The following is a 23939-nucleotide window of genomic DNA, read 5'->3' as shown; positions in this document are numbered from 1 at the left end:
AGGGCCCTTTCCCGAGGACCGGGGCCAGGGTGAGCAGGGGAGACGCAGCCCATGACCCCAGCAACGGAAGGGCAGCGCACTCAGCAGGAGTTTAATCCAGCCAGCAGGTACAGCAAGGCCAGGGCTGGGGCCAGGTGCAGTAGTAGGTGGTGCTGTGGCAAGGGCCTGTCCTGTCCTAAAGGTGCCAGGCCCCACACCCAGCAGCGCCACCCCCTGCCAGACCACTAGCATTACTGCTCCCCAGGTGCAGAGAGCCCCTCCAGTGCTGGCCAGAGTGCCAGAGGGCCCCTGCCCACGAACATGCTGCTCCCCACAGCCGGCACCTTGGCAGGTAGCACTTGGACGGCATGTGGGGTGCAGTGTGGGAGCTGGCAGCCCTGCCGTTGCCCCAGGCCTCCCACATCCCAGGCAGGGGGGCAGCTCAGCTCTGCTCCCACCTCATGTAACAATGGGATGGCAGCTGGCACTGCCAGCCTGCCCTGCAGCTCCCATGCCAGGTGGAACCCTGCCCCGAGGAGCACTGGGGGAGGAAGAGATTGGGAAGCAGGGGGCTCTGCTCCCGTGGTGGGGGTAGGGAAGCTTTTCGGGTCAGCCGTGTCCACTGTATCCTCCACCAGAGTTGGGGGGAAGGCTCAGAACAGGGCTTGAGGGCATGTGCCAGGGAGAATTTACGCTGGGCAGGCAGCTAAGCACAGACCATTCAGTGCCCCCCACGTACATTAGTCACAGGCCTATGGGCGCTGCTGGATCTGGGACAGGCGGGGGGAGGGCAGCACCGATGCCCCAGAAGTGACCAAAGGGGCAGCTTGCCCTGCCTGAGGCCATGCAGAGTCCAGCTGGGACAGGCACACGCCACCTGGCTGGACACCTCCCTGCTCCTGGGTGACATGGCTGCAGGCCCCCAGCCCAGCAAAGTTCCCCCAGCTGGAGCTGTCCCAGGTCTGCTGCCCACTGCACGTCCACGTCTGTCCAGCCTCACTCCCTGTGCGTCTTCGCAGCCTCGTCGCTGGAGCTGTCCCTGCAGGAGGCAAGAAGAGAGCAGGCGCGTAGCCAGGGCTGCATGGCGCGTGGGAGAGGCCTGAGGCCTGGCGGGCAGTGGGACAGGACGGCTCGGGTCCTCGGGCAGCTGCCAGTGTCTGGGCACAGGAGCCACCACTGGGGTGCCCCCGGAGCAGGTGTGGTAGAGCGCTCCCTGCTGGCGGGTCCAGCTAGGACCAACTGGTGCTGAGGCCTGTGGCTGTCCTTGGGGGGGGCAGGACCAGCCCCTCCGGGCATGGCAGCAGGCAGCACAGCACTCACCAGGTGGAGAAATGCGAAGAGCCATCAGGGGTTCCTCCGTTCTGGCCGCCTGTGCCTGGAAACAAGACCAAGGAGCACTCAGAGGGGCTCAGCCCGGCTCAGCGCTGGATACCGGGGCCTGCTGGGCACGAGCCAGCCCCGAAGGACTCCTGCTTGGGCAACGGGCCTGCCCTAGTCTTGCTGCCCCTGCCAGCGTGTGGCTGAGAGGTGTGAACGAGAGCACCCCCGCCACCCCCCCCCGGCCGGCCCAGACCCCCCGCCACCCCTCCGGCCGGCCCGGACCCCCCGCCACCCCCCCCCGGCCGGCCCGGACCCCCCGCCACCCCCCCCCCGCCGGCCCAGACCCCCCGCCCCCCCTGGCCCCCAGACCCCCCGCCCCCCCCGGCCGGCCCGGACCCCCCCCGCCGGCGTGGACCCCCCGCCACGCCCCAGGGCCGCTCAGTGCTCGGTGCAGAGCCCCCCGGCCACAAGGCCCAACCCCGCCTCCGGCCCGATGCCCCCAGGGGGCCTCAGGATGAGCCAGGCCGGAGGTCCCGGGGGAGCTGCCCAGCCAAGTAGAGGAGAGAGCGGCTGCTCGCGTCCTGGCTACAGGCTGTCGGGGGTTTGGTGGGGGGGGGGGGGGGAGTGGAGGCGGCGGGTCCGGTCCCGCCGGGGAGAGGCAGGGGGGGGGGCGGGGGTCCGTGCCGGGGCGGGGGGGGGCGGGGGGTCCGTTCCGGGGATGGGGGGGGCGGGGGGGTCCGGGCCGGGGATGGGGGGTCCGGGCCGGGGGGGCGGTACCTGGGCGGCAGCAGAGGCGGCTGACGCGGGCCCCGTGCCAGCGCCAGGCCAGGTGGATGCCCAGCAGGCTGAGGCCCAGCCAGAGCAGCAGCAGCTGGAAGAGCGCGGCCCGCAGGTCCTGGGCCGCCCAGTCGGCCGCGAACTCCTGCCCCAGCCAGGCCAGACCCCGCAGCGCCCGGCCCGGCGCCTCCCAGCCCGGCCACGGCTCCGCCATCGCTCTGCGCACGCGCTACAGCTCGCCCCGCCCCTCCCCACACTGGCCCCGCCCCCACCGCCAGGCCCCGCCCCTCCTGCCTCCCCTCCCCCCCGGGTCCTGCAGAGCCACGAGAAGGGCTCGGGGCTCCGGGCACTTGCAGGGGGCAGCTGGTGGCGCCCGACGCTCCCCCCGCCCCGTGTCTGCAGGAGCCTCCCACAGCGGGTACCCTGGGGCCGGCGCGGTGCAGGCGGGGGGCACTGGCCGGCAGGGCTGCACAGGCTGCAGACGGGAGAGCTGCTGGGGGGCTGCACAGGGACTGACAGCAGCGGGTGCCCCGAGCCGCCGCAGCCCCCCCCCCCCCGACATCAGGGTGAGGCGGGACCGGGGCTGCATGATGCCGGGCGGCCCGGGACCCAGACTCCCCGCACCTGTACACAGCGCCCTGCGCCCTGGCAGAGCCCCAGTGTCCTCCCTGCCCGCGGCAGAGCTCTGGCTCCTCCCTGCCCGTGGCACCGGCGACGCGTCTGCGCCTTTCAGAGCCGAGCCGGGAGGCAGCTGTTTCTGGCCTCGGCGCTCCCCGCTCCCCTTATGCTGCGGGCCTGGCTGGGTGAGTGCTGGGCGAGGCAGGGCCGGTAGCCGTCCCGCGGGGCCTGACCCCTAGCAGCTCCCCAGGGCTGGGCATGGTGCCCCCGGGCATGCCTGTGGCAGCGAGCCCCGGCAGGCGCTGCGTGGGGACTGGTCACTGGCCTGTTTCTGCTTTGCTCTGTGAGCTTGTGGCATCTGCTCCCTCGTCCTCCTCGCTCCGCAGGGCCCCTGCTCTGCTCTGGCCAGCTTGGTGCCCGGGGGGAGTGTGGCTGAGCGGGTGTCCAGGGGAGCTCTCTTCCTGCTTCATGGGGCCCACCAGCCCTGTGCCCAGCTTTGGGGGCAGGTCGGTCCCTCTCAGCCCCACAGTTCCATCAGGAGAGGTGCTGGGAGGAGGGTGCTGCCAAGCCTGCCTGGGGGGCCAGGTGGGGGTTGGCCTGTGTGGCTCAGGGTCTTGCCCAGTGCTGCTGGGTCAGGCTGCGGCCCTGCGGTGGAGGAGCCAGGGGAAGGCAGCCCCTTTCCAGCCCTGGCAGCAGCTCCCCTTCCCGTCTCAGCCTTTCACTTTCACTTTCACTTTCCTGCCAGTCATGGGGCTGGGGCTGTGGGGGTGGGGCTGGCAGGACAGAGCTGTCTGCCATCTCATTACCAAGCCCTGTGGAGCCAGCCCCCTCCCTACACAGAGAGGCTGGAGATGGGGCTGCCCCCGGGGCTGCCCCCCCCCCCAGTTGCAGCCCCAGGGGATGCCGGGGATGTCCCTGGGTGCTCTGCACCATGGCTCTAGCTCTGCCTGGATGCTGGTCCCTGCCAATCACTGGCCAGGCTGTTCTGCCCACAGCCCTGGGCTCGCTGCCAGCTCTGCACCCATGCGGGGCCCGACAGGAGCTGAGGGCTGTGTGGAAGATCCCATTGCCCATGGCAGCCGGGCTCGGAGCTGGCGTAGGGCCACTAGCCCCAGCCTGGTGCTTTTCCAAGGCAGGGCTGGGCAGAGCTCCTCCTCCCTGGCTGCACCAGCCTCACCTGCCTCGCCCGTGTCCACGCTGCGCAGGAGCAGGATGAGACGCTCCGGGAGCCTGGGCGAGATCGACGAGGGCCTCTACTCCCGGCAGCTGTGAGTGCTGGGCCGGGGGGGGGGGGGGATTGGTCAGCACGGGCTGGGTCAGTGGGGCGGGGCAGGGATTCTAGGGGGATGGGCCGTGGCTGAGCAGGGGCTGTGCCAGCTGCACGTTTCGTTCTCCCCCATGTGCCCGCTGTGCTTGCCCCGTAGCTACGTGCTGGGCCCGGCGGCCATGCGGCGGCTGGCAGACACCACGGTGCTGGTGTCGGGGATGAAGGGGCTGGGTGTGGAGATTGCCAAGAACATCATCCTGGCTGGGGTGAAATCCGTCACCGTGCATGACCCGGGCAAGGCCCAGTGGAGCGACCTCTCCTCGCAGGTACCCAGCGCGGGTTCGGGCGCTCGGGACTTGGGCTCCCTCCTCACTAGCCCTTCCTCCTGGGGCACAGAGCTCCCAGCCTGCACTGGCCTGCAAACGCCCACATGGCGCCCGCCCGGCTCTTTGCATGGTGCCCGCTGTCTGCAGCAGCTGCCTCAGGAGTGGCGCCAGCAGGAGCAAGGGTCTGAGGAGGACTCGGCATCCATGCAGAATTGCAGCACAGCTAGCCAAGGTGCCCTGCCCCACCCCTGCAGGGCCCGCAGTGATCTGGAGCACCGGGCGGCAGCCTCGTCTGCAGCTGGCCCCCCCAAACCTCGCAGACGCCGAATCACGGCCGAGCGCTTCCCGCAGTCCAGTGCCCGGCTCTCCCAGATGCAGTGCAGCTCTGGGAAGCTCCAACCCTGCCCAAGTGCAGGGCTGCAGTCTGGGCCCCACCCCTCCTGGCCCCTGTGGCCAGCCTGCTTTGACGGGGGCAGGCCCGAAAGAGGGGTTTGGAGTGCGGGAGCCCTGAACGGGCCTGCTCAGCCCCAGCCTGGGGTAATTTAACCTCCAGGTTCAAGTGCTTGCTTTTGGGCTCCCCGCCTCTGCCAGGCTCAGGGTTCCCTTCAGTCCCCGCTCAGGGCCGGTTACTGCCTGGCGTCTCCCAGGCCTCTCCTGCAGCCTGGGCTGTGGCGGGCCGGTGCTGTGCAAGGGGGCCCGTGTCTGTGGGGAGCTTGCTCCCTGTGTCGCCCTGTCCCGAGTGCGTGGGGAGCCCTGAGGCCCCGGAGCGATGGGCAGGAACCCCGGCAGTACCCGGTGAGCGCTGCGGGAGACACAAAGGCCGTGTGCCACGCGGGCAGAGCTCCTCCCGTGGCCGCAGAGCAGCCCCCCTGACGCAGGGCTGTCTGGCAGTTCTTCCTCTCCGAGAGCGACATAGGCTGGAACCGGGCCCTGGCCTCCCAGCGGCACCTGGCTGAGCTCAACAGCTACGTACCTGTGACCACTGCCACCGGGGAGCTGGCCGAGAGCTTCCTGGCAGCCTTCCAGGTAAGGCACCCGCGCCTGGGGGGCAGAGGCTGACGCAGGCATGAGCTGGCTGGGCCCAGGCCGTGGGCATGGGGCAGCTGGGAGCTGAGGGCTGGCAGGTGTCGCTCTGTCTCCCAAGACTGATGGCTTGGCCCGGCCCAATTCCTGGAGGCATAGAGAGTGTGGGGGGCTCCCAGCTGAGCCTGGTGGGGAGGGAGGCCAGGGAGCCAGGGCATGGCCCCCACCGCGCCAGGCAGGAGGATGAGTGTGGAGAGGGTCCCCTTTGAACCGGGGGGTTCAGCTGAGCTCAGGGGAGGAAGAGCGAGGGGGGGTCCCAGCTGAGCCTATGGAAGGGGGAGAATGTGGGGAGTCCTGGTGGGGGAGAAGGGGCGGGGGTTGGTCCCCTGAGTCCGGTGGGGGAGGGTGTAGCTGTGTGGGGAGCTGCGCCGTGCCAGGGAGCAAAGTGCCCTGCTGGCTAATGCCAAAGGCAGCCTGGGGGCACGCCCTGGGCTTGGGGGCTCATCCCGGGCTGCCGGGGCACAGCCAGACCCTGCTCTCGCTACTCTGGCTCCTGGCTCAGGTGGTGGTTCTGACCAACTCGCCCCTGGAGGAGCAGCTGCGCGTCAGCGACATCTGCCATGCTCACAACATCCGCTTCGTCCTGGCTGACACCAAGGGGCTGGCCGGGTAAGCGCAAGAGGCTCCCTGCCCCGGGGGTGCTGGGAGGGGGCAGGGCAGGAGGGGGGCTCCTGGCTGTGCCAGCCTCAGCCTCTCCCAGCAGGGGGCGTGCTGCCCGGGTGCTGACCCAGCCCCTGCTCCCGGCTCTAGGCAGCTGTTCTGTGACTTCGGGGAGGACTTTGTAGTGAACGAGCCCTCGGAGGCTGAGCCCGTCTGCGCCTACGTCCAGCACATCTCCCAGGTATGGCCGGGCCGTGCACCGGGGCCTCCGCTGTGGGACGGGCTGAGGTCCCCGCCAGGGCCTGGGCACCCAGCCAGGAGCTGCAGGCTCCCCCGGCGACGTCCGCCCGCCCGCCCGGCTCCCCCGGCGACGTCCGCCCGCCCGCCCGGCTCCCCCGGCGACGTCCGCCCGCCCGCGTGGCTCCCCCGGCGACGTCCACGTGCCTATGCTCCCTGCTCCTGAGAGCACACAGGCATTTTCCACCCTGAGGAACAATGCAATGTATGGGGAAACTGAGGCACACATAGGCATCATAAAAGTATTACAGAAATTACCTTGCCACCCTATCTGTCCCCATGGCCCTGTCCCCCGGAGGATGCTCCAGGGTCACCCTTCCCCCATAATCTCTTTGCCATGTGGCCCACGTGGCCAGCTCAGCTGTCTGGTTGCTGACGGCTTCTCTTTCCCCAGGGCAGGCCTGGGGTGGTGACCTGTGGGGACGGGCAGGGCCATGGCCATGGCTTTGCAGATGGCGACTTTGTGACTTTCTCAGGCGTGGAGGGCATGAGCCAGCTGAACGGGTGCGAGCCCCGTGCCGTCCGTGTGCTGGGTGAGCCCATGCTGACTGCTGGCCGGGCAGGAGGGCGGGGGGGGGGGGCACCCTGCTGTGGGAAGGCTGCTGCAATGGAACCTGGGGTCGTTTTTCAGTGAAAGTCACTGAGCCCCACCTCCAGAGGACGGAAGGGGATGGGGCCTTTCCCTCTGGCTCCCTGCTTTCAGCCCCACCTAGGCACTGGTGGCTGCTGGGCCACATGTCCTTGCCTGGGCCCATATGAGCCCCTGGCCCTGAGCACCTGATGCTCATATGGGCTCCCGGCTCTGGGTTGGGCTATGGCCAGGGTACCGGACAGGTCTGAGATACTTCCCCACAGTCCGTGCCTTCCTGCCACAGACTGTGGGGAAAAGGGCCCCCCCCCCACCCTGGCATTGCCTCCTGCAGGGGAGTTCACACTGGAGATCGGGGACACGAGTTCCTTTGCCCCGTACCAGCGCGGCGGAGTCCTCACCCAGGTGACTGTGCCCCAGAAGCACTCCTACGTGAGTACTCCCCCGGCGGCTGGCCAGCCCACCCCCCTCGGGCCCGTGGAGGCTAGCCGGCTGACACCCCCCCCCCCCGGGCCCGGGGCCGGCCCACCTGCTAGGCTGCGTCTGCGGCTCTGCTTCTGGGGACCTAGCCTCGTGGGTGCTCAGTATGTTTGCTGGAGCTGCTGGCCTTGTGCTGTCTTCTGAGGGGTCTCCTGCTCCCTGGGCCGAGGGGCCAATGGGGGGGGGGGGGAGGCAGGTGCTCACTGCACAGGAGAGGCAGACAGCTGGAGACAGGGATGAGAAGGGCGGGGGGCCAATGGGGGGGAGGCAAGTGCTCACTGCACAGGAGAGGCAGACAGCTGGAGACAGGGATGAGAGGGGCGGTGGAGGTAGTGCGGCAGCGGGCGCAGGGTTGGCAGCAGGTGGCGCGGGCGCGGTGGAGGTCGTGCGGCAGCGGGCGCAGGGTTGGCAGCAGGTGGCGCGGGCGTGGCGGAGGTCGTGCGGCAGCGGGCACAGGGTTGGCAGCGGGCGCGGTGGAGGTAGTGCGGCAGCGGGCGCAGGGTTGGCAGAGGGCGCAGGGTTGGCAGCGGGCGCGGTGGAGGTAGTGCGGCAGCGGGCGCAGGGTTGGCAGAGGGCGCAGGGTTGGCAGCGGGCGCAGGGCTAGCAGCAGGTGGAGCGGGCGCGGTGGAGGTAGTGCGGCAGCGGGCGCAGGGTTGGCAGAGGGCACAGGGTTGGCAGAGGGCGCAGGGCTAGCAGCAGGTGGAGCGGGCGCGGTGGAGGTAGTGCGGCAGCGGGCGCAGGGTTGGCAGCAGGTGGCGCGGGCGCGGTGGAGGTAGTGCGGCAGAGGGCGCAGGGTTGGCAGCGGGCGCAGGGCTAGCAGCAGGTGGCGCGGGCGCGGTGGAGGTAGTGCGGCAGCGGGCGCAGGGTTGGCAGCGGGCGCGGCGGAGGTAGTGCGGCAGCGGGCGCAGGGTTGGCAGCGGGCGCAGGGCTAGCAGCAGGTGGCGCGGGCGCGGTGGAGGTAGTGCGGCAGAGGGCGCAGGGTTGGCAGCGGGCGCAGGGCTAGCAGCAGGTGGAGCGGGCGCGGTGGAGGTAGTGCGGCAGCGGGGGCAGGGTTGGCAGCGGGCGCAGGGCTAGCAGCAGGTGGAGCGGGCGCGGTGGAGGTAGTGCGGCAGCGGGCGCAGGGTTGGCAGCGGGCGCGGCGGAGGTAGTGCGGCAGCGGGCGCAGGGTTGGCAGCGGGCGCAGGGCTAGCAGCAGGTGGAGCGGGCGCGGTGGAGGTAGTGCGGCAGCGGGCGCAGGGTTGGCAGCGGGCGCGGCGGAGGTAGTGCGGCAGCGGGCGCAGGGTTGGCAGCGGGCGCAGGGCTAGCAGCAGGTGGAGCGGGCGCGGTGGAGGTAGTGCGGCAGCGGGGGCAGGGTTGGCAGCGGGCGCAGGGCTAGCAGCAGGTGGAGCGGGCGCGGTGGAGGTAGTGCGGCAGCGGGCGCAGGGTTGGCAGCGGGCGCGGCGGAGGTAGTGCGGCAGCGGGCGCAGGGTTGGCAGCGGGCGCAGGGCTAGCAGCAGGTGGCGCGGGCGCGGTGGAGGTAGTGCGGCAGCGGGGGCAGGGTTGGCAGCGGGCGCAGGGCTAGCAGCAGGTGGAGCGGGCGCGGTGGAGGTAGTGCGGCAGCGGGCGCAGGGTTGGCAGCGGGCGCAGGGCTAGCAGCAGGTGGAGCGGGCGCGGTGGAGGTAGTGCGGCAGCGGGCGCAGGGTTGGCAGCGGGCGCAGGGCTAGCAGCAGGTGGAGCGGGCGCGGTGGAGGTAGTGCGGCAGCGGGGGCAGCGGGCATGGAGGTGTCATGTGGCAAGCTAGCCTCTCCCTGACTGCGCTCAGCAGTGCCACCCCCGACTGTGCTCTGCCCACAGGAGCCCCTGAGAGCAGCCCTGGTGGAGCCGAAGCTCAAGGGCATGGACGACCGAGGGCACAGCTTGCACCTGGCCTTCCAGGCACTGCACGCCTTTGCCGCGGAGACAGGACGCCTGCCCCAGCCCAGAGCCCAGGTGAGGGCCCTGCCTGCGGCTGTCCTGGCCACACGGCCAAACCGTCAGAGGCTTGGAGGAGACCTCACCTGACATGCCCCCACCTGCACCCCATCCTTGCTGGTGCCCAACCTCCCCCTGCCCCCCATGGCCCTGCCTGACCTGTGCCCGTCCCTGCAGGCGGATGCCGAGAGGCTGCTGGAGCTGGCGCGAGGCCTGGCCGTGCAGCAGGAGCTGCTGGACGAGGGGCTGGTGCGGTCGTTTGCCCACGTGAGCGCAGGGGAGCTGAGCCCCATGGCCACCCTCCTTGGGGGCCTGGCTTCCCAGGAGGTCCTGAAGGTGCGTGGCTAGGTTGAAGGCAGGAGGGGGACAGGGCCAGCATGAGGCCTGGCTGCCGGCTGGGGAGGGGCAGGGTCACAGCAGGGGCCTGGAGCCGGTTCCAGCCATTCACACCACCCTGGGTGCTTTCACATGCCAGCCCCGACCAGATCCTTGAGTTCCTGACACAGCCACCAGGTGGCGCCCCATCCAAGCCAGACTCTCCATTTGGGTTGAATTCAGGGGGCACCCCAGAGGGGGTGCAGCAGAGACAGGGGAGGCTGGGGTAGGCCTGGACTCGTATCTGGGGGGAGCTGGCACCCTGACAGCCCCTGCCATCCCAGCCCCGGGTAAGCAGGGAATGGCTTGAGTGGACTCTCCCGGCTGCTCGCTGCGCCCCACTCCCTGCCTTCTCCCAGCCCCTCAGCCCCGCCTTGCTGTGGGTCCTTTGGCCAGGGGCTGTGGCGTCCCGCCCCGGGGGCTCCACTGGGTGCGTCCCTGGCCCGCTGCCTGCAGGCCTGGCAAACAGCATGTATTAAGCAGCAACCAATGGAAAACCGAAGGACGCCCCAGAAAGGTGGAGGGGACCTGTCGCCTGCTCCGGGGCACGTCCCGCCCAGCCCTAGGTGCTAGGGCCCTTCTTTCCTGCCCAGCCTCCAGCAGGGTCACAGTCCCCCGCCCAGGGTGGCCTGCAAGGTTCCCCTCGCTGTGCCCTCCCCCCCTCGCTGGAGTGCGGCTGAGCGAAGGGACAGGTGCCTACGCTGCTCTGCCCCCAGCACAGCTCCCTGGGTTGCTCCCCTACCGGCCTGCTCCCAGCATTCCTCATTGGCTGCCTGCCCTGTTAATCATGCTGATTTGGAGCACTGGCCTCTCCCCATTGGGCCTGGGGACAGTCAGTCACAGGGCCTTGATTCCTCATCTGCCCTTGACTTGGCAGGTTACTGGGAGCAGGGTGCCGAGCTGCACAGCTGGCAGGTGTGCTTGGCTGGAGCTAGGCGGGGCCCCGCCCCCTCGGCATGGCACTGGGCTGGGATGCAGCCCTGACTGCTTGTCTCTGAGTTCCAGTTGGGCAGTAGGGGGCGCTGCCTGTCCGGCACCATGCAGCAGGGTGGGGCTGGGGGTGCCCAGGCTACTCCTGGCTGCAGGGCCTGTTCCCAGCCAGCCAGCTGTGCTCTGCTGGCACCCGGAGCCACCGCTGGACCTGGCACCGTGCGCTGGGTACTCCTGTGAGCCCAGTGCTGCCAGGTGGGTCCTGCCGAGCTGACGCTCTGGTCTGGCTGTGCCAGGCAGCCTCGGGGAAGTTCCTGCCGCTGGCGCAGTGGCTGTACGTGGATGCGCTGGACTGCCTGCCCGAGCCGGGCACCGCGCTGCTGACCGAGAAGACCTGTGCCCCGGTGAGTGCTGAGGGATGCGGCTTGGGAGACCCTGCGTGGGCCAGTGGGCTGTCAGTGGGACGCCTGGTCGAAAGAGGACCCTAGCAGTAAAGTCCCGTTGGGTGGGGCTGCCGGAGCGAAGCCGGCTCTGCACAGCCCCCAGAGGTGGCCTGTCCCTCTGGCTCCTAGTTGTGGGGCTCTGCGCGCTGCCCCCACCCCAAGTCCCATCACCCTTCGGGAGCAGCCCGAGAGCAGTGCCAACCGGAGCCCCGAGTTCCCTTCCCCTATCCAAACCCCTCGCCCGGAGCCCGAACCCTCATCCCTGGTCCCACCCCCTCCGCAGTGAGCGAGGGGGCGAGGCCTCCCAGAAGGGGCGAAGTTGGGAGGCTGGACTTTCTGCACCATGTGGGGAGCTGGCTGGGGGGCGCTGCCCAGGGCGCTGATGACTCTGTCCTCTGCCCCCCAGCGAGGCAGCCGCTACGATGGGCAGGTTGCCGTGTTCGGGGCTGACTTCCAAGAGAGGCTGGGCCGGCAGAAATACTTTGTGGTGAGTTGGCTGTAGCAGGTGGGGTCAGGTGGGGCCAGACAGAGCCGTGCTCACCCCACCTGCAATCGCCAGGTGGGAGCAGGCGCCATTGGCTGCGAGCTGCTGAAGACCTTTGCAATGATTGGGCTGGCGGCTGGCGAGGGTGGGAGCATCACCGTGACGGACATGGACACCATCGAGCGCTCCAACCTCAGCCGGCAGCTGCTGTTCCGCCCACAGGATGTGGGGGTGAGTGTGGTGGGGCTGGGCAAGGCCTTGATGCCCGTCACTCCTGACCCCCAGCCCTGGAGGCCCCCAAGTCCTGCTGGTGCCCCTCACTCCCTCCCCCCAGCCCTGGATGTCCCCATCACCCAGCCCTGCCGATGCCCCCAAGTCCTGCCGGTGCCCCTCACTCCCATCCCCACCCCTGGGCTTCCCCAAGTCCTGCCGGTGCCCCTCACTCCCTCCCCCCAGCCCTGGATGTCCCCATCACCCAGCCCTGCCGATGCCCCCAAGTCCTGCCGGTGCCCCTCACTCCCTCCCCCCAGCCCTGGATGTCCCCATCACCCAGCCCTGCCGATGCCCCCAAGTCCTGCCGGTGCCCCTCACTCCCATCCCCACCCCTGGGCTTCCCCAAGTCCTGCCGATGCCCCTCACTCCCTCCCCCCAGCCCTGGATGCCCCCATCACCCAGCCCTGCCGGTGCCCCTCACTCCCACCCCCCAGTCCTAGCTCCCCCAGCCTTGGCCTCATCCATGGCCCTTGGTATCCCAGGCCTGGGCAGTTCTGCATGGGGGAGGGGCAGAGGGCAGCAGTGCCTCGCTTGCTCTCTTGGCCTTTGCTCCCACTCGCTACCCTCCCTGCTACTGACCCAGCGCCTGGACTGGGGGCCCTGGCTCCCCCACTCACTCCCTCGGGGCTTGCAGAAGCTGAAGTCGGAGACGGCGGCGGCGGCCGTGCGGCGCATGAACCCCGCGATCAGGGTGCTGGCCCAGGCGCAGCACGTGGGGCCCGACACGGAGGCGCTCTACGGGGACCACTTCTTCCCAGCCCTGGATGGCGTGGCCAACGCCCTGGACAGCATGCAGGCCCGTGAGTGCCCAGGGCAGCCGCCAGTGCCCAGCCACTGCCCACAGCCCCCCTGGGCCCTCTGGCTGGGAGGGGGCCACTCCCGCCCTGGTCTCTGCGCAGCCCCACCGGGCCCTCTGCCTGGCTTGCCAGGTGTCCGGTATTTGAGGGTTCTGTCCGGGAAACCACCTGAGAAGATACCGGACCTAGAAACTGTCGGGTAACGAGGTCGGTTTTATCATCAGGAGGGTCAGTCCCTAGTGCCCGCTGCCTGGCTGGCAGACGTGCTCCCGCTGCGTCCGCGTGTCGACCAGCCAGGCAGTTCGCAGCCACGTGAGGGGGGTGGGGCTGGGGTGGGAGGGAATCCCCAGGGCTTCCCGCCGGCTAGTCCCCCCTCCCCAATCTCCCCCAGCCAACCCCACTGTCCCCAACACGCCTTCCCCCCGCCCATCCCCCCAGCCTGCCCCCAATGCCCCCCCCGCCCCCCGGCCAGCCCTGCTTCCTACCGGCCGGTTCTCCCCTGCTCCTCCTCCTGATCTCCCCCGACCAGCCCCACTGCCCCCAACCCCCTCCCGGCCAGCCCTGCTTCCTGCCAGCCAGTCCGCCTCCCCAATTTCCCCCAGCCAACCCCGCTGCCCCTGACACGCCTCCCCCCCCCCTCCCCCAGCCAGCCCTGCTCCCCTCCCGGCCAGTCCCCCCCAATCTGAGTTCAAGTGTGTCTGGTATTTTTTGAAGCCACCTGGTAACGCCAGGGGCACGGGGGGGCCGCTCCTTCCCTGGCCTCTGCTGGGCGCTCCTGAGCGTCTCTGGGGGCAGAGCTTCCTCCGGTCTCACCTGCTTGCCAGCCTCGCAGCCCCCCAGGCTGCCTGGGAGAGCACTGGCCAACCCCCGGGGAGGGGCAGAAGTGGGGCGTTCCCTTGACCTGTCCCCTTGGTCCCCACAGGGGCCTATGTGGACGGTCGCTGCATCCGCTACCTCAAGCCCCTGCTGGACTCGGGCACTGAGGGCACCAAGGGCCACGTTCAGGTCGTTGTGCCCCACCTGACCCAGCCCTTTGGGAGCCCCCTGGACTCTGCCGAGACAGCTGTGCCCCTGTGCACCCTGCGCCACTTCCCCAGCACCATCGAGCACACCCTGCAGGTGGGCCCCTCCCCTCCCCGCCCAGCCTGGCCCCTCCCCACCCCATAGCCCCTCCCCTCCCCGCCTGGCCCCAGCCCCTCCCCGCCCCACAGCAAGGTCCCTGCACAGAGGCAGGAGTGGGGCTGTGGCCAACTCTCTGGGCACCGCCACGCCCGGCTCTTCAGTGGGCCCCTGGACTCTCGCCTGCTTGTTGGACGGTGCAAGGGGCTGTCAGCAGGGCATGGGCCCTGGCTGGACCCCACGTGCTGCCCCCATGCTCTGCGCAGACCGTGTGCACGGCCCAGGCCCTGCCTGTCTCCCCCTCCCAGGTCTGCTACTAGACTGGGGGGGCTGTTGGGGCTGTTGTGGCCCCCCCCCTTCCCCCGCTCAACCTGGCTGGCACCGAGCATCTGGCCCTCAGAATGTGGGTCCTCCCCCCACCGTGGTAGGATTGGTGCCCCCCCTCCAGCCTGTGTATAACTGGCCCTCCCCCACAGTGGGCCCGGGATGAGTTTGACGGGCTCTTCAAGGTGCCTGCAGAGAATATCAACAAATACCTGGAGTAAGTGTGGGGCTGTGGGGGCGGAGGAGGGTTTGGGGTGAGGGTCGGAGGGGTGGGGGTGGAGGGGGCAGAGGAGGGCTTGGGTTGGGGGTGGGGGCTGCGGGGGGCGGAGGGGGGGCAGCAGAGGGTTTGGGGTGAGGGTCGGAGGGGTGGGGACTGCGGGGGGTGGATGAGGGTTTGGGGTGGAGGTGGCGGGGGGCGGAGGAGGGTTTGGGGTGAGGGTCGGAGGGGTGGGGGCTGCGGGGGGTGGGTGAGGGTTTGGGGTGGGGGTTGGAGGGGTGGGGGTGGGAGGGCGGAGGAGGGTTTGGGGTGAGGGTTGGAGGGGTGGGGGGGGGTGGAGGAGGGTTTGGGGTGAGGGTTGGAGGGGTGGGAGCTGCGGGGGGCGGAGGAGGGTGTAGGGGCGAGAGCGGGCGGCTGGCAGAGCTGGGAGGGGGAGCTTCAGGGGGCCGTGTTCTGGGCTGAGCTGCCCGGCTGGGGCTCTGACTTTGGGGCCTGCCCGTGGTCTCCAGGCCCAATGGCTCACATGTGCTGGGGCCCAGGCCGCCTGGGGTCCCTGTGGCTGGAGGAGCCTGCCCCAGGCCCTGGCAGTGCCGCCCAAGCGGGCGGGAAGGGCTCAGCCTGACAGTGCCCTGTGCCCACAGGGACCCGGCCTTCCTGGAGGGCCAGCAGGCGATGGAGGTCCTGGAGGGCGTGCGCAGCAGCCTGCAGGAGACGCCGCGCAGCTGGCAGGACTGTGTGCGCTGGGCCCGGTGGCGCTGGGAGAGCCTCTATCACCAAGCGGTCCTGCAGCTGCTACATGCCTTCCCGCCTGGCCACGTGAGCAGCCCCTGGGCTCCGAACTCCCCCTCCCCCCGCCCGCTCCAGCACCCTCCGACGTGGTACCACGGCTCTGCCCCTACGCTCCCACCTGCCGCTCCCAGCCCCTGCACGGAGCCTCATCACCCCGCCTCTGCCTACCCCCAGCCCAACCTTCTGCAGGCCCCCACAGCCCTGCTGCTACTCCCACATGCAACCTCCGCCCCCAGCAGGTCTCTGGGCCCTGCCCCAGAGCGGCGCACTGGGAGGGAGCCTGGCTTGGCTGGGACCCTCCCTGGCTCGGGCCTGAACTGTGGCTTCCTCTGTCCCAGGAGATCAGCCCTGGGATCCCCTTCTGGGCGCCGCCCAAGAGATGCCCCCAGCCCCTGGAGTTTGACTACGACAATGTGAGTGGAGGGCAGTGGGGCCCTGGAGCAGGGATGTTAAATTGAGACGAATTGGCTAATGGAACCCTTGAAGCAATCGACTAGTTGATAAGGGCACCTCCACCTTCGAAGTGCAGCAGCAGCCCTGGGCACTTCAGAGCAGGGTTGGGAAGGACTAGTTGAAACGCAAATGCTTATCGGATAGTCGACAGGATAGCCGACTAGTTGTGCCCCCCCCGCCTCTATCAGATTGATGTACCCCCTTTGCAGCCTCTAAGGGGCAGCGCTGCACAGAGTCTGGGGTCAGCTAGGGACTCCGGGCAGAGCTGCCCCCTCTGAAACACCGCTGTGGCATTTCAAAGAGGCAGCGCCACCCATCAACTAATCGAATAGTCAGTGCAAAAATACATCGACTAGTCGATTACACACTACTTAACACCTTTACTTCACAGGTGAAAGCGCTGCGGGGAGCACAGGGCCAGCGGGGGCTCAATTAGCCCCGTGCTCCCTGCGGCGTTTCAAAGCGGCAGTGCCGTATGGAGCCTGGGGTCAGCTGGGGACCTCAGGCTGCATGCGGCATTTCAAAGTGGCAGCGCTGCATGGAGCCCGGGGTCTGGCCCCAGGCTCCATTCGGTGCTACCACTTTGAAGCACCCCCCCCCCCTCCGCTGCCTCTTTCTGAAAGGTAGCGGGGGGAGCACGACTGCTGTGTGGGCTATTCGACAAGCATTTGCTTTCTGGATAGTCGACTAGTCGGTCACCTCCCTACCTGGATGTGGGGGGCGGGGCCAGTGGCAGAGCTGGGATCTATGCTGGGAGGGGGCCTATTGCTGAGGCCAGCAGATGAGAGCTGGCTTGTGTGGGGATGGTGCCTGTGTAAGAGTTGGTATTGTAGGGACTCCTGCTTGGCGTGAGCAACAGTGCAGGGATGGTGGGGCCGGGTTGGGCGATGGTGCAGGGTTCAGGTGGGTGGGTGGGCATGGGTGACGGTGCAGGGTACAAGCGGGCGGGTAGATGGTGGGCCAGGTGTGGGCGACGGTGCGGGCAGGTGGGCGTGGGTGATGGTGCAGGGTACAGGCGGGCATGGGGAGGAACAGTGGCAGGCTGGGATGGCGCCAGCGCAGATCTAGGCCGTGATGCGCAGGAGACCACAGGGGCTGGGGTGATGGATGTGGGGGGGAGCATAGGCCAGTGGGGGGTCGTTGCGAGCGAGGGGCACTTGCAGAGCCAGCCAGCTCCCAAGGGTCCCTCTGCTCTTCCTGCCAGGAGGGCTCCCAGGTGGGCTGGGGGTGTCTGGGAGGAGGGGAGGGGACGGGCTGCCCTTGCTGAGCCGGGCTCTTTGCAGAGCACCCACATGGGGTACATCATGGCCGCTGCCAGCCTCTTTGCCCAGATGCACCGACTCCAGGTGCCCCGGGACCGGGTGGTGGCCAGGGAGACACTGCAAGCCATGGCCGTGCCGCCCTTCCGGCCGAAGGAGGGGGTGCGGATCCCTGTCACGGAGGAGGAGCTGGCGCAGGCGCCCGCCGGGGGCGGTAAGGACCAGCCCGGGCGAAGGGGCAGGCTCCAGATCCCCGCGCTGCTGGCACAGACCTGGCCCGCCCGTGCTCTGCCCAGCAGGGCTGATGAGCCGTGAGCTGTCAGCAGGCGCCAGCTCGGGACGAGGGGAGGCTCGGGGCTGCTCTGCTCTCTCCTGTGGGGGGCCAGTGCGGAGCAGCCCATCCCCCACGGGCTGGCTCAGCCCCCTTGGAGTTGGCCTGGGCTGCCCTGCCTGGCCCAGGGGACTCCTGCCCCTGCCTTGCCCTGGGGCCGGGGCCCTGGCTCCGACAGCGGGCCCTGTGGGGCTCAGAGGGACCCTTTCACAGTCAGCCTGAGCCCGGCTCGCTGGCGGGTCCCACGCTGCCCCCATGCCCATCCGGGGGCGTGTCCTGGCCCCACCTCCCAGTGGGCACGTGGCTGCTCTGCCAGTCGGGCTTGGCTCCTGGCCCCACCCAGAACAGCCCAGGGCAGAGCCTGCTGGGCCACTGCTGTGCCCAGCATCCCCCCGACCGACTGCTCAGCCCGGGCTCCCTACGGGTGCCCCTCCCCCCCGCGGGCCTGGGCGACCCCAGTGCCTCGGCTGAGTCCCACCTCTGCCCCGCAGACGAGGAGCAGCTGGCGGCGCTGAGGCAGGAGCTGGCGGCGCTGAGGCAGGAGCTGCTGGAGGGCAGGCGGAGCGGCCCCTGCCTCATGGAGCCCATCCACTTTGAGAAGGTAGCAGGGGCGTGTGCAGGCCGGGTCTCTGCCCAGGTGCTCGGAGTCCTGGCTGGCATCATCAGGGCTGGGGCTCCGGAGATGTGCCCGGGGCACCTGTCCCCACCAGTGGGCTGGCTCTGCCCTGGGCAGGGACTGGCAGGGCCAGCCTGGGACCCTGTGCCCGTGTGGCTTGTCAGATGTGCTGGGGTGCTGCTCCCCTCGCTAGGCTGGCACCGCCCTGTGCCCTGGGCTGCCCCTCCCCAAAGCAGGCCCCTGCTCACTGGTAGTGGCTGCAGGGTCCCCAGCAGGCAGCCGGGCTGCGCGCCCGCCCCCATGCTCCTCATGCTCTTCCTGTGCCGGCTCTGCAGGACGATGAAAGCAACGGCCACGTGGACTTCATCATGGCTGCGTCCAACCTGCGGGCAGAGAACTACGGCATCGCCCCTGCCGACTGGCACAAGGTGAGGGGGACAGACACGGGGCCGGGATGAGGCTCTGCCCCCCTGGGACAAACACTGGGGAAAGGGCGGGGTGGAGCTATGGACCCCTCACCTTCCCCGAGACGGACAGGGCGGGGCTATGGACCTCCTTGGGGGCAGACACAGGGTGGGCCCATGGATCCCCCCCCCAGACAGACCCAGGGCGGGGCTATGGATCTCCTTGGGGGCAGACACAGGGTGGGCCCATGGATCCCCCCCCCCAGACAGACCCAGGGCGGGGCTATGGATCTCCTTGGGGGCAGACACAGGGTGGGCCCATGGATCCCCCCCCAGACAGACCCAGGGTGGGGCTATGGACCTCCTTGGGGGCAGACAGAGGGTGGGCCCATGGATTTCCCCCCTGAGACAGACCCAGGGCGGGGCTATGGACCTCCTTGGGGGCAGACACAGGGTGGGCCCATGGATCCCCCCCCAGACAGACCCAGGGCGGGGCTATGGACCTCCTTGGGGGCAGACACAGGGTGGGCCCATGGATTTCCCCCCTGAGACAGACCCAGGGCGGGGCTATGGACCTCCTTGGGGGCAGACACAGGGTGGGCCCATGGATCCCCCCCCAGACAGACCCAGGGCGGGGCTATGGACCTCCTTGGGGGCAGACAGAGGGTGGGCCCATGGATTTCCCCCCTGAGACAGACCCAGGGCGGGGCTATGGACCTCCTTGGGGGCAGACACAGGGTGGGCCCATGGATCCCCCCCCAGACAGACCCAGGGCGGGGCTATGGACCTCCTTGGGGGCAGACAGAGGGTGGGCCCATGGATTTCCCCCCTGAGACAGACCCAGGGCGGGGCTATGGACCTCCTTGGGGGCAGACACAGGGTGGGCCCATGGATCCCCCCCCAGACAGACCCAGGGCGGGGCTATGGACCTCCTTGGGGGCAGACACAGGGTGGGCCCATGGATCCCCCCCAGACAGACCCAGGGTGGGGCTATGGACCTCCTTGGGGGCAGACAGAGGGTGGGCCCATGGATTTCCCCCCTGAGACAGACCCAGGGCGGGGCTATGGACCTCCTTGGGGGCAGACACAGGGTGGGCCCATGGATCCCCCCCCAGACAGACCCAGGGCGGGGCTATGGACCTCCTTGGGGGCAGACACAGGGTGGGCCCATGGATCCCCCCCCAGACAGACCCAGGGCGGGGCTATGGACCTCCTTGGGGGCAGACAGAGGGTGGGCCCATGGATTTCCCCCCTGAGACAGACCCAGGGCGGGGCTATGGACCTCCTTGGGGGCAGACACAGGGTGGGCCCATGGATCCCCCCCCAGACAGACCCAGGGCGGGGCTATGGACCTCCTTGGGGGCAGACAGAGGGTGGGCCCATGGATTTCCCCCCTGAGACAGACCCAGGGCGGGGCTATGGACCTCCTTGGGGGCAGACACAGGGTGGGCCCATGGATCCCCCCCCAGACAGACCCAGGGCGGGGCTATGGACCTCCTTGGGGGCAGACACAGGGTGGGCCCATGGATCCCCCCCAGACAGACCCAGGGCGGGGCTATGGACCTCCTTGGGGGCAGACACAGGGTGGGCCCATAGATCCCCCCCCCCCAGACAGACCCAGGGCGGGGCCCCAGGCACCAGCCCCCTGGGGCAGCCAGGGCGGGCAGGAGGTGCTGGCCGGTGCCCGGTGCTGAGGACGCGGTTCCATTGCCCGCAGAGCAAGCGGGTGGCTGGCAGGATCGTGCCTGCCATTGCCACCACCACGGCAGCAGTGGCCGGCCTGGCCTGCCTGGAGCTCTACAAGCTGGTGTGGGGGCACCGGCACCTCCACTCCTACCGCAACAGCTTCCTGCAGCTAGCGGAGCCGCTGCTCGCCCGCTTCCCGCCCCTGCCGCCCCCCGCCAGCTACAAGGTGAGAGCCGGGCAGCCTGGGGTCATGCCCGGCGCTGCTCCGCGACCGGCTGGGGCTGCGTGCTGCTGAGTCAGCGCTACCGGGGGTGCCCTAGGGGCGCTGTGCTGTAGGGCAAGGGTGGCATTCCCCTGCCAGACCTGGCCCCGGCGGTGTGGGGCAGTCTCAGCCTTTAGCCCAGCATCCTGGCTCACTGCGACACTCCCGTCCCCTCTGGGCTCTGGGGCAGCTGCCTGGCTGCGCGTGTTCCTCCCCAGCATAGGCTGCATCTCCAAGGTGGGCAGGGGAGCACAGCTCTGGGCAGGGGGCCCCAGCCTGGCCCCGCTCAGCTGGGTGTGGCTGAGCCGTGCCCACAGCTGGCCCCTGCCCGTCTCCTCTCCTCAGCCTCCCTGCTGCCTCTGCCAGAGCCCAGGGCCTGCCCTTGGTGCAGTCCCCCACGCGTAGCACCCTGAGCCGCCCTTCCCCCGCTGCCGCTAGCTGCCCCACCCCTCCCGGCCCCCCTCAGCCTGGGACGAGCACTCCTCCCCCGCCCCCCCTCAGCCTGGGACAGGCAGCCCCCCTCCTGTCCCCCTCAGCCTGGGACGAGCACTCCTCCCCCACTCTATTTCCCTCTAAAAGGCCTGCGATGGGGCTTTGGCAGTATATGGGGGCAGGGCCCTAAATTGGGACCATCTGTGGGGGGAGGAGGCAAGTTTCCTACTGCACAGGAAGTGCTGCCGGGAGCCAGGCTGGCTGTGGGGGTGGGGCAGCGGGGGGGGGGGGGGGCAGGCTGGCTGGGGGGGGCAAGAGAAGGCACCAGGCATGGGGGTCTCAGTGCATGTGCACGAGCCCAGCCAGCCCAAGCAGCGCCCCCCGTTCTCCCCAGCCTGGCCCAGTTCCCAGCACTGGGGCGCAGTGGGATTGAGGGCTGGGCTCAGTGTGGGGAAGGTGAGCGACACCCCTGGGGCCACAGGCTGCCCTGCCTCCCTGCTGCAGCCCCGGGGGGTCCCTGGAGCCCCTCGTGGGGCCCTGGCTCCAGCACTAGGGGCTGCAGGAGGGCAGGCCCCCGCTGGCCTGGCGGGGGTGGAGTGGGGGGCCTGTGGGCCTGGCGGGCGGGAAGCGGCCCCCAGCGAGGCTGGGCTGCATCCGGTCACCCAGCGGGACCGCCCCAGCCAGGACTCCAGCCGGCCCGGCACAGGGGTGTCCCACCCGGGAAGGGGGTGCAGCCCCCCAGCACTGGGCAGGAGCAAAAGGCTGGGCTGGGCTGGGCTGTGCTCCTCCCCGCACGGCCCAGCCTGCGTTTCCCTGGGGCCTGGGGTGGGGGGAGGGGAAGAGCCAGGCTGTGCCCTACACCTCCCCCCCCATGCCCCCTTCGGCAGCCTTGTGCCCCGAGGCCTCTCCCCACAGCTGGGCTGCCCAGAGCAGCCTGGCGGGCAGTCGGGCTGGCTGGGCCCCGGGCCGGGCCCTGCAGAAGAAGGGGCTGATTGTGTGGTGGGGGAGGGGGGCGCTGCCTCAATGGGCCTTTGTGCAGGGTGGCCCGGCCCGGCCTCTCCTGCCTCTCTGTGGCCCAGACCTCCCGGCGCAGGAGGGCAGGGCCAAGCCGTGGGCACAGGGGAGCTGGAGCCTGGGGGATTGTCCCCGGCCCAGACGCCTGCTGGGGCATCTAACTCAGTGTGGGGGGCACGCTGCTTATTATGAAAAGGGACTGGCCAGCTCTTCTGGTGCCCCTCGCTCCCCCCCCCCGCAGCCCCCTCACCCCCCCCCCTGCAGCCTAGCCCCAGGCTCCCCACAGCCCCCTCGCCCCCCCCCCCGCAGCCCCTGCCAACCTGGCCCCAGGCTCTGCCCAGCCCTGCCCGTGGCCCTCATTAGCATCCGTGGCCATGCCCGCAGCTGGTGCTGTGCTGTGGGAGGAAGAGGAGTGGCCCGGATGCTTGCCAGCCTGCCCTTGTCCCCCGCAGTACGGCCAGGAGACATGGAGCTGCTGGCATCGGGTCGAGGTGCCAGGCGTCGGTGCCGATGGGGAGGAGCTGAGCCTGCAGGCGCTCTTGGACCAGCTGCAGGTGACGCCCCCTGCCGTGGGCAGACAGCCCCCCCCCCCCAGCTCACTGCCCCTCCCTGGAGGCCCAGCCCCAGACATGGCACTTGGGCGGCCCTGGCACTAGCCGGTTTCTCCAGGCAGCCCCCTGGTCCGGGCAATGCCTGCCCCAGAAGCCATGCCCAGCCCTGGTGCTGCCCGCCGGCTGGGCAACACCACACTGGGCCGGGCCGGGCCCCAGGGGCGTTCCTAGTGCACCGGAGCCCATAGGCGGCGAGCCTCAGGGCTGGGTGGGCACCGGGCCGGCTGGCCTCTGGGCGCTGCCCACCCCTCTCCTGCCTTACAGGGGCCACACGGCCTGCCTGTGCGCAGGGTGCTGTGTGGAGCAGCCACCCTCTACGCCAGCGCCTGGGCCGAGCAGAAACGCCAGGCACAGCTCACCCGCAGGTAGGTGCCCTCCCGGCCCGCTGGGCTGGCAGCCGACTCCTCTCTGGGCCCGGGTCCGGGCCCACCCCACGAGCCCCTGCCGGTGTGAGCCTTGGGGCCTCTCCCCGCTGGTTACCAGTGCTCCACCCCTCCTGCTCTCAGGGTGCTCCTCATTCCCCCCAAAGGCCGGCAGCTGAGCGGCTCCAGCTGCCTGGCTCCCAGACAGCTGCGTGGCTGATTTCCCAGCCGGTCTGGCGGGCCGGGTAAACATCCTGTTTCCTGTGCCGGGACCCCCGCCCGGCCCCTGGCTGGCTGCGCTTGCCTGGGAGGCCCCAGGGGCCAGGTGGCATGGCCCTCAAGCGTAGCCCCGGCCGTTCCTCCAGCTGGCGCGCCTTGCCAGCGCCCCCGGGCACGAGGAGCAGGCGGGGCTGGGGCCAGCACAGGGGGCCTGGAGCAGCCTGGCTGAGGACAGGGCTGGCCTGGGCAGCCCTAGAGCAGGGGCTAGCTAGACCCCTTGGCCCCAGCCTCAGCTGGCCCAATCACCCTTCCCCTTCGCTAGGCTGACGCAGCTGGCAGGCAGTGCCCCCGGAGCAGCTGGGCAGCCCCCCCGCATTCTGGTGCTGGAGCTGATCGGCGAGAACGAGCAGGACGACGACGTCTTGCCCCCTGTGCACGTCTGGCTGCCCTGCGCTGAGCAGGCGGGCCCAGCCTGAGCACTCCAGGCCTGGAGAGGCTCCAGGACGCTGGCCCCTCTCACCAGCACGGCGGCGGGCAGCGAGCACGGGATGTAGCCAGGCACATGGGGCCTGCTCCCAGCCCCCCACAGCTAATAAACACTCTGCCCCCGCCAGCGAGTCGGGCTGCTCACTGCAGGGCAGCACCCCCTCGTTAACGTGCCTGCGCACCGTCTCTTGCTGCAACTGGGACAAGGGCATAACGGGTTCAAGGGGGGGCCTGAGGACCCCTAGTCCCAGGCCAGCCTCACCCCAGCTGCACCATGCATTTGGGCCCATTCCTGTGCTGCATCAGCCTGGCACCCCCACAGGCACGTCCCTGGCAGCTGGCAAAGGGGAAATGGGTGAGTGTGCCCCGTGCATGCTGCATAGTTCTGCAGCACACACTGCAGGGGTGTGTGAGCGTGCAGTGTGAGCGTGCCCTGTGCATGGTTCTGCAGCACACACTGCAGGGGTGTGTGAGTGTGCAGTGTGAGTGTGCCCTGTGCATGGTTCCACAGCACACACTGCAGGGGTGTGTGAGTGTGCAGTGTGAGTGTGCCCTGTGCATGGTTCCACAGCACACACTGCAGGGGTGTGTGAGTGTGCAGTGTGAGTGTGTCCTGTGCATGGTTCCGCAGCACACACTGCAGGGGTGTGTGAGCGTGCAGTGTGAGCGTGCCCTGTGCATGGTTCTGCAGCACACACTGCAGGGGTGTGTGAGCGTGCAGTGTGAGTGTGCCCTGTGCATGGTTCCGCAGCACACACTGCAGGGGT

The 23939-nt window shown here is 69.7% G+C and overlaps 2 protein-coding genes across 8 annotated transcripts; one reads left to right on the top strand and one right to left on the bottom strand.

Moving 5' to 3' along the window:
* Positions 1–70: 70 nt before the first annotated feature.
* Positions 71–2345, bottom strand: TCTA (T cell leukemia translocation altered). The gene is made up of 3 exons (XM_075939612.2): positions 2077–2345; positions 1300–1354; positions 71–1018 (listed from the first exon to the last, which is right to left on the bottom strand). Exons 1-3 carry the CDS (start codon positions 2288–2290, stop codon positions 976–978), a joined length of 312 nt encoding a protein of 103 aa, XP_075795727.1. The 5' UTR covers positions 2291–2345; the 3' UTR covers positions 71–975.
* Positions 2346–2383: 38 nt separating this feature from the next.
* Positions 2384–23299, top strand: UBA7 (ubiquitin like modifier activating enzyme 7). 7 transcript variants are annotated; one of them, XM_089781022.1, is made up of 25 exons: positions 2384–2642; positions 3900–3962; positions 4119–4287; positions 5179–5313; positions 5873–5979; positions 6121–6211; positions 6662–6800; positions 7191–7288; positions 9170–9304; positions 9464–9622; positions 10888–10995; positions 11441–11521; positions 11594–11749; positions 12426–12591; positions 13511–13707; positions 14184–14248; positions 14890–15064; positions 15376–15450; positions 16774–16963; positions 17572–17681; positions 18032–18124; positions 19818–20012; positions 21947–22048; positions 22370–22470; positions 23009–23299. In XM_089781022.1, exons 2-25 carry the CDS (start codon positions 3907–3909, stop codon positions 23160–23162), a joined length of 3057 nt encoding a protein of 1018 aa, XP_089637148.1. In that variant the 5' UTR covers positions 2384–2642; positions 3900–3906; the 3' UTR covers positions 23163–23299. The 7 variants fall into 7 exon arrangements, 6 of the variants coding, with proteins under 6 accessions (XP_089637148.1, XP_075795698.2, XP_075795699.2 ...); XM_075939583.2 differs by having other exon boundaries at positions 2384–2879; XM_075939584.2 differs by having other exon boundaries at positions 2384–2879; positions 3831–3962.
* The last annotated feature ends 640 nt before the right edge of the window (positions 23300–23939 follow it).

This window comes from Pelodiscus sinensis, chromosome 11 (genome assembly GCF_052426305.1).
Source record: "Pelodiscus sinensis isolate ZL-2025 chromosome 11, ASM5242630v1, whole genome shotgun sequence".
Classification (NCBI taxonomy): domain Eukaryota; kingdom Metazoa; phylum Chordata; order Testudines; family Trionychidae; genus Pelodiscus; species Pelodiscus sinensis.
Note: the sequence above shows the minus strand (reverse complement) of the source record. Positions and strands in the feature narration are given on the sequence as shown.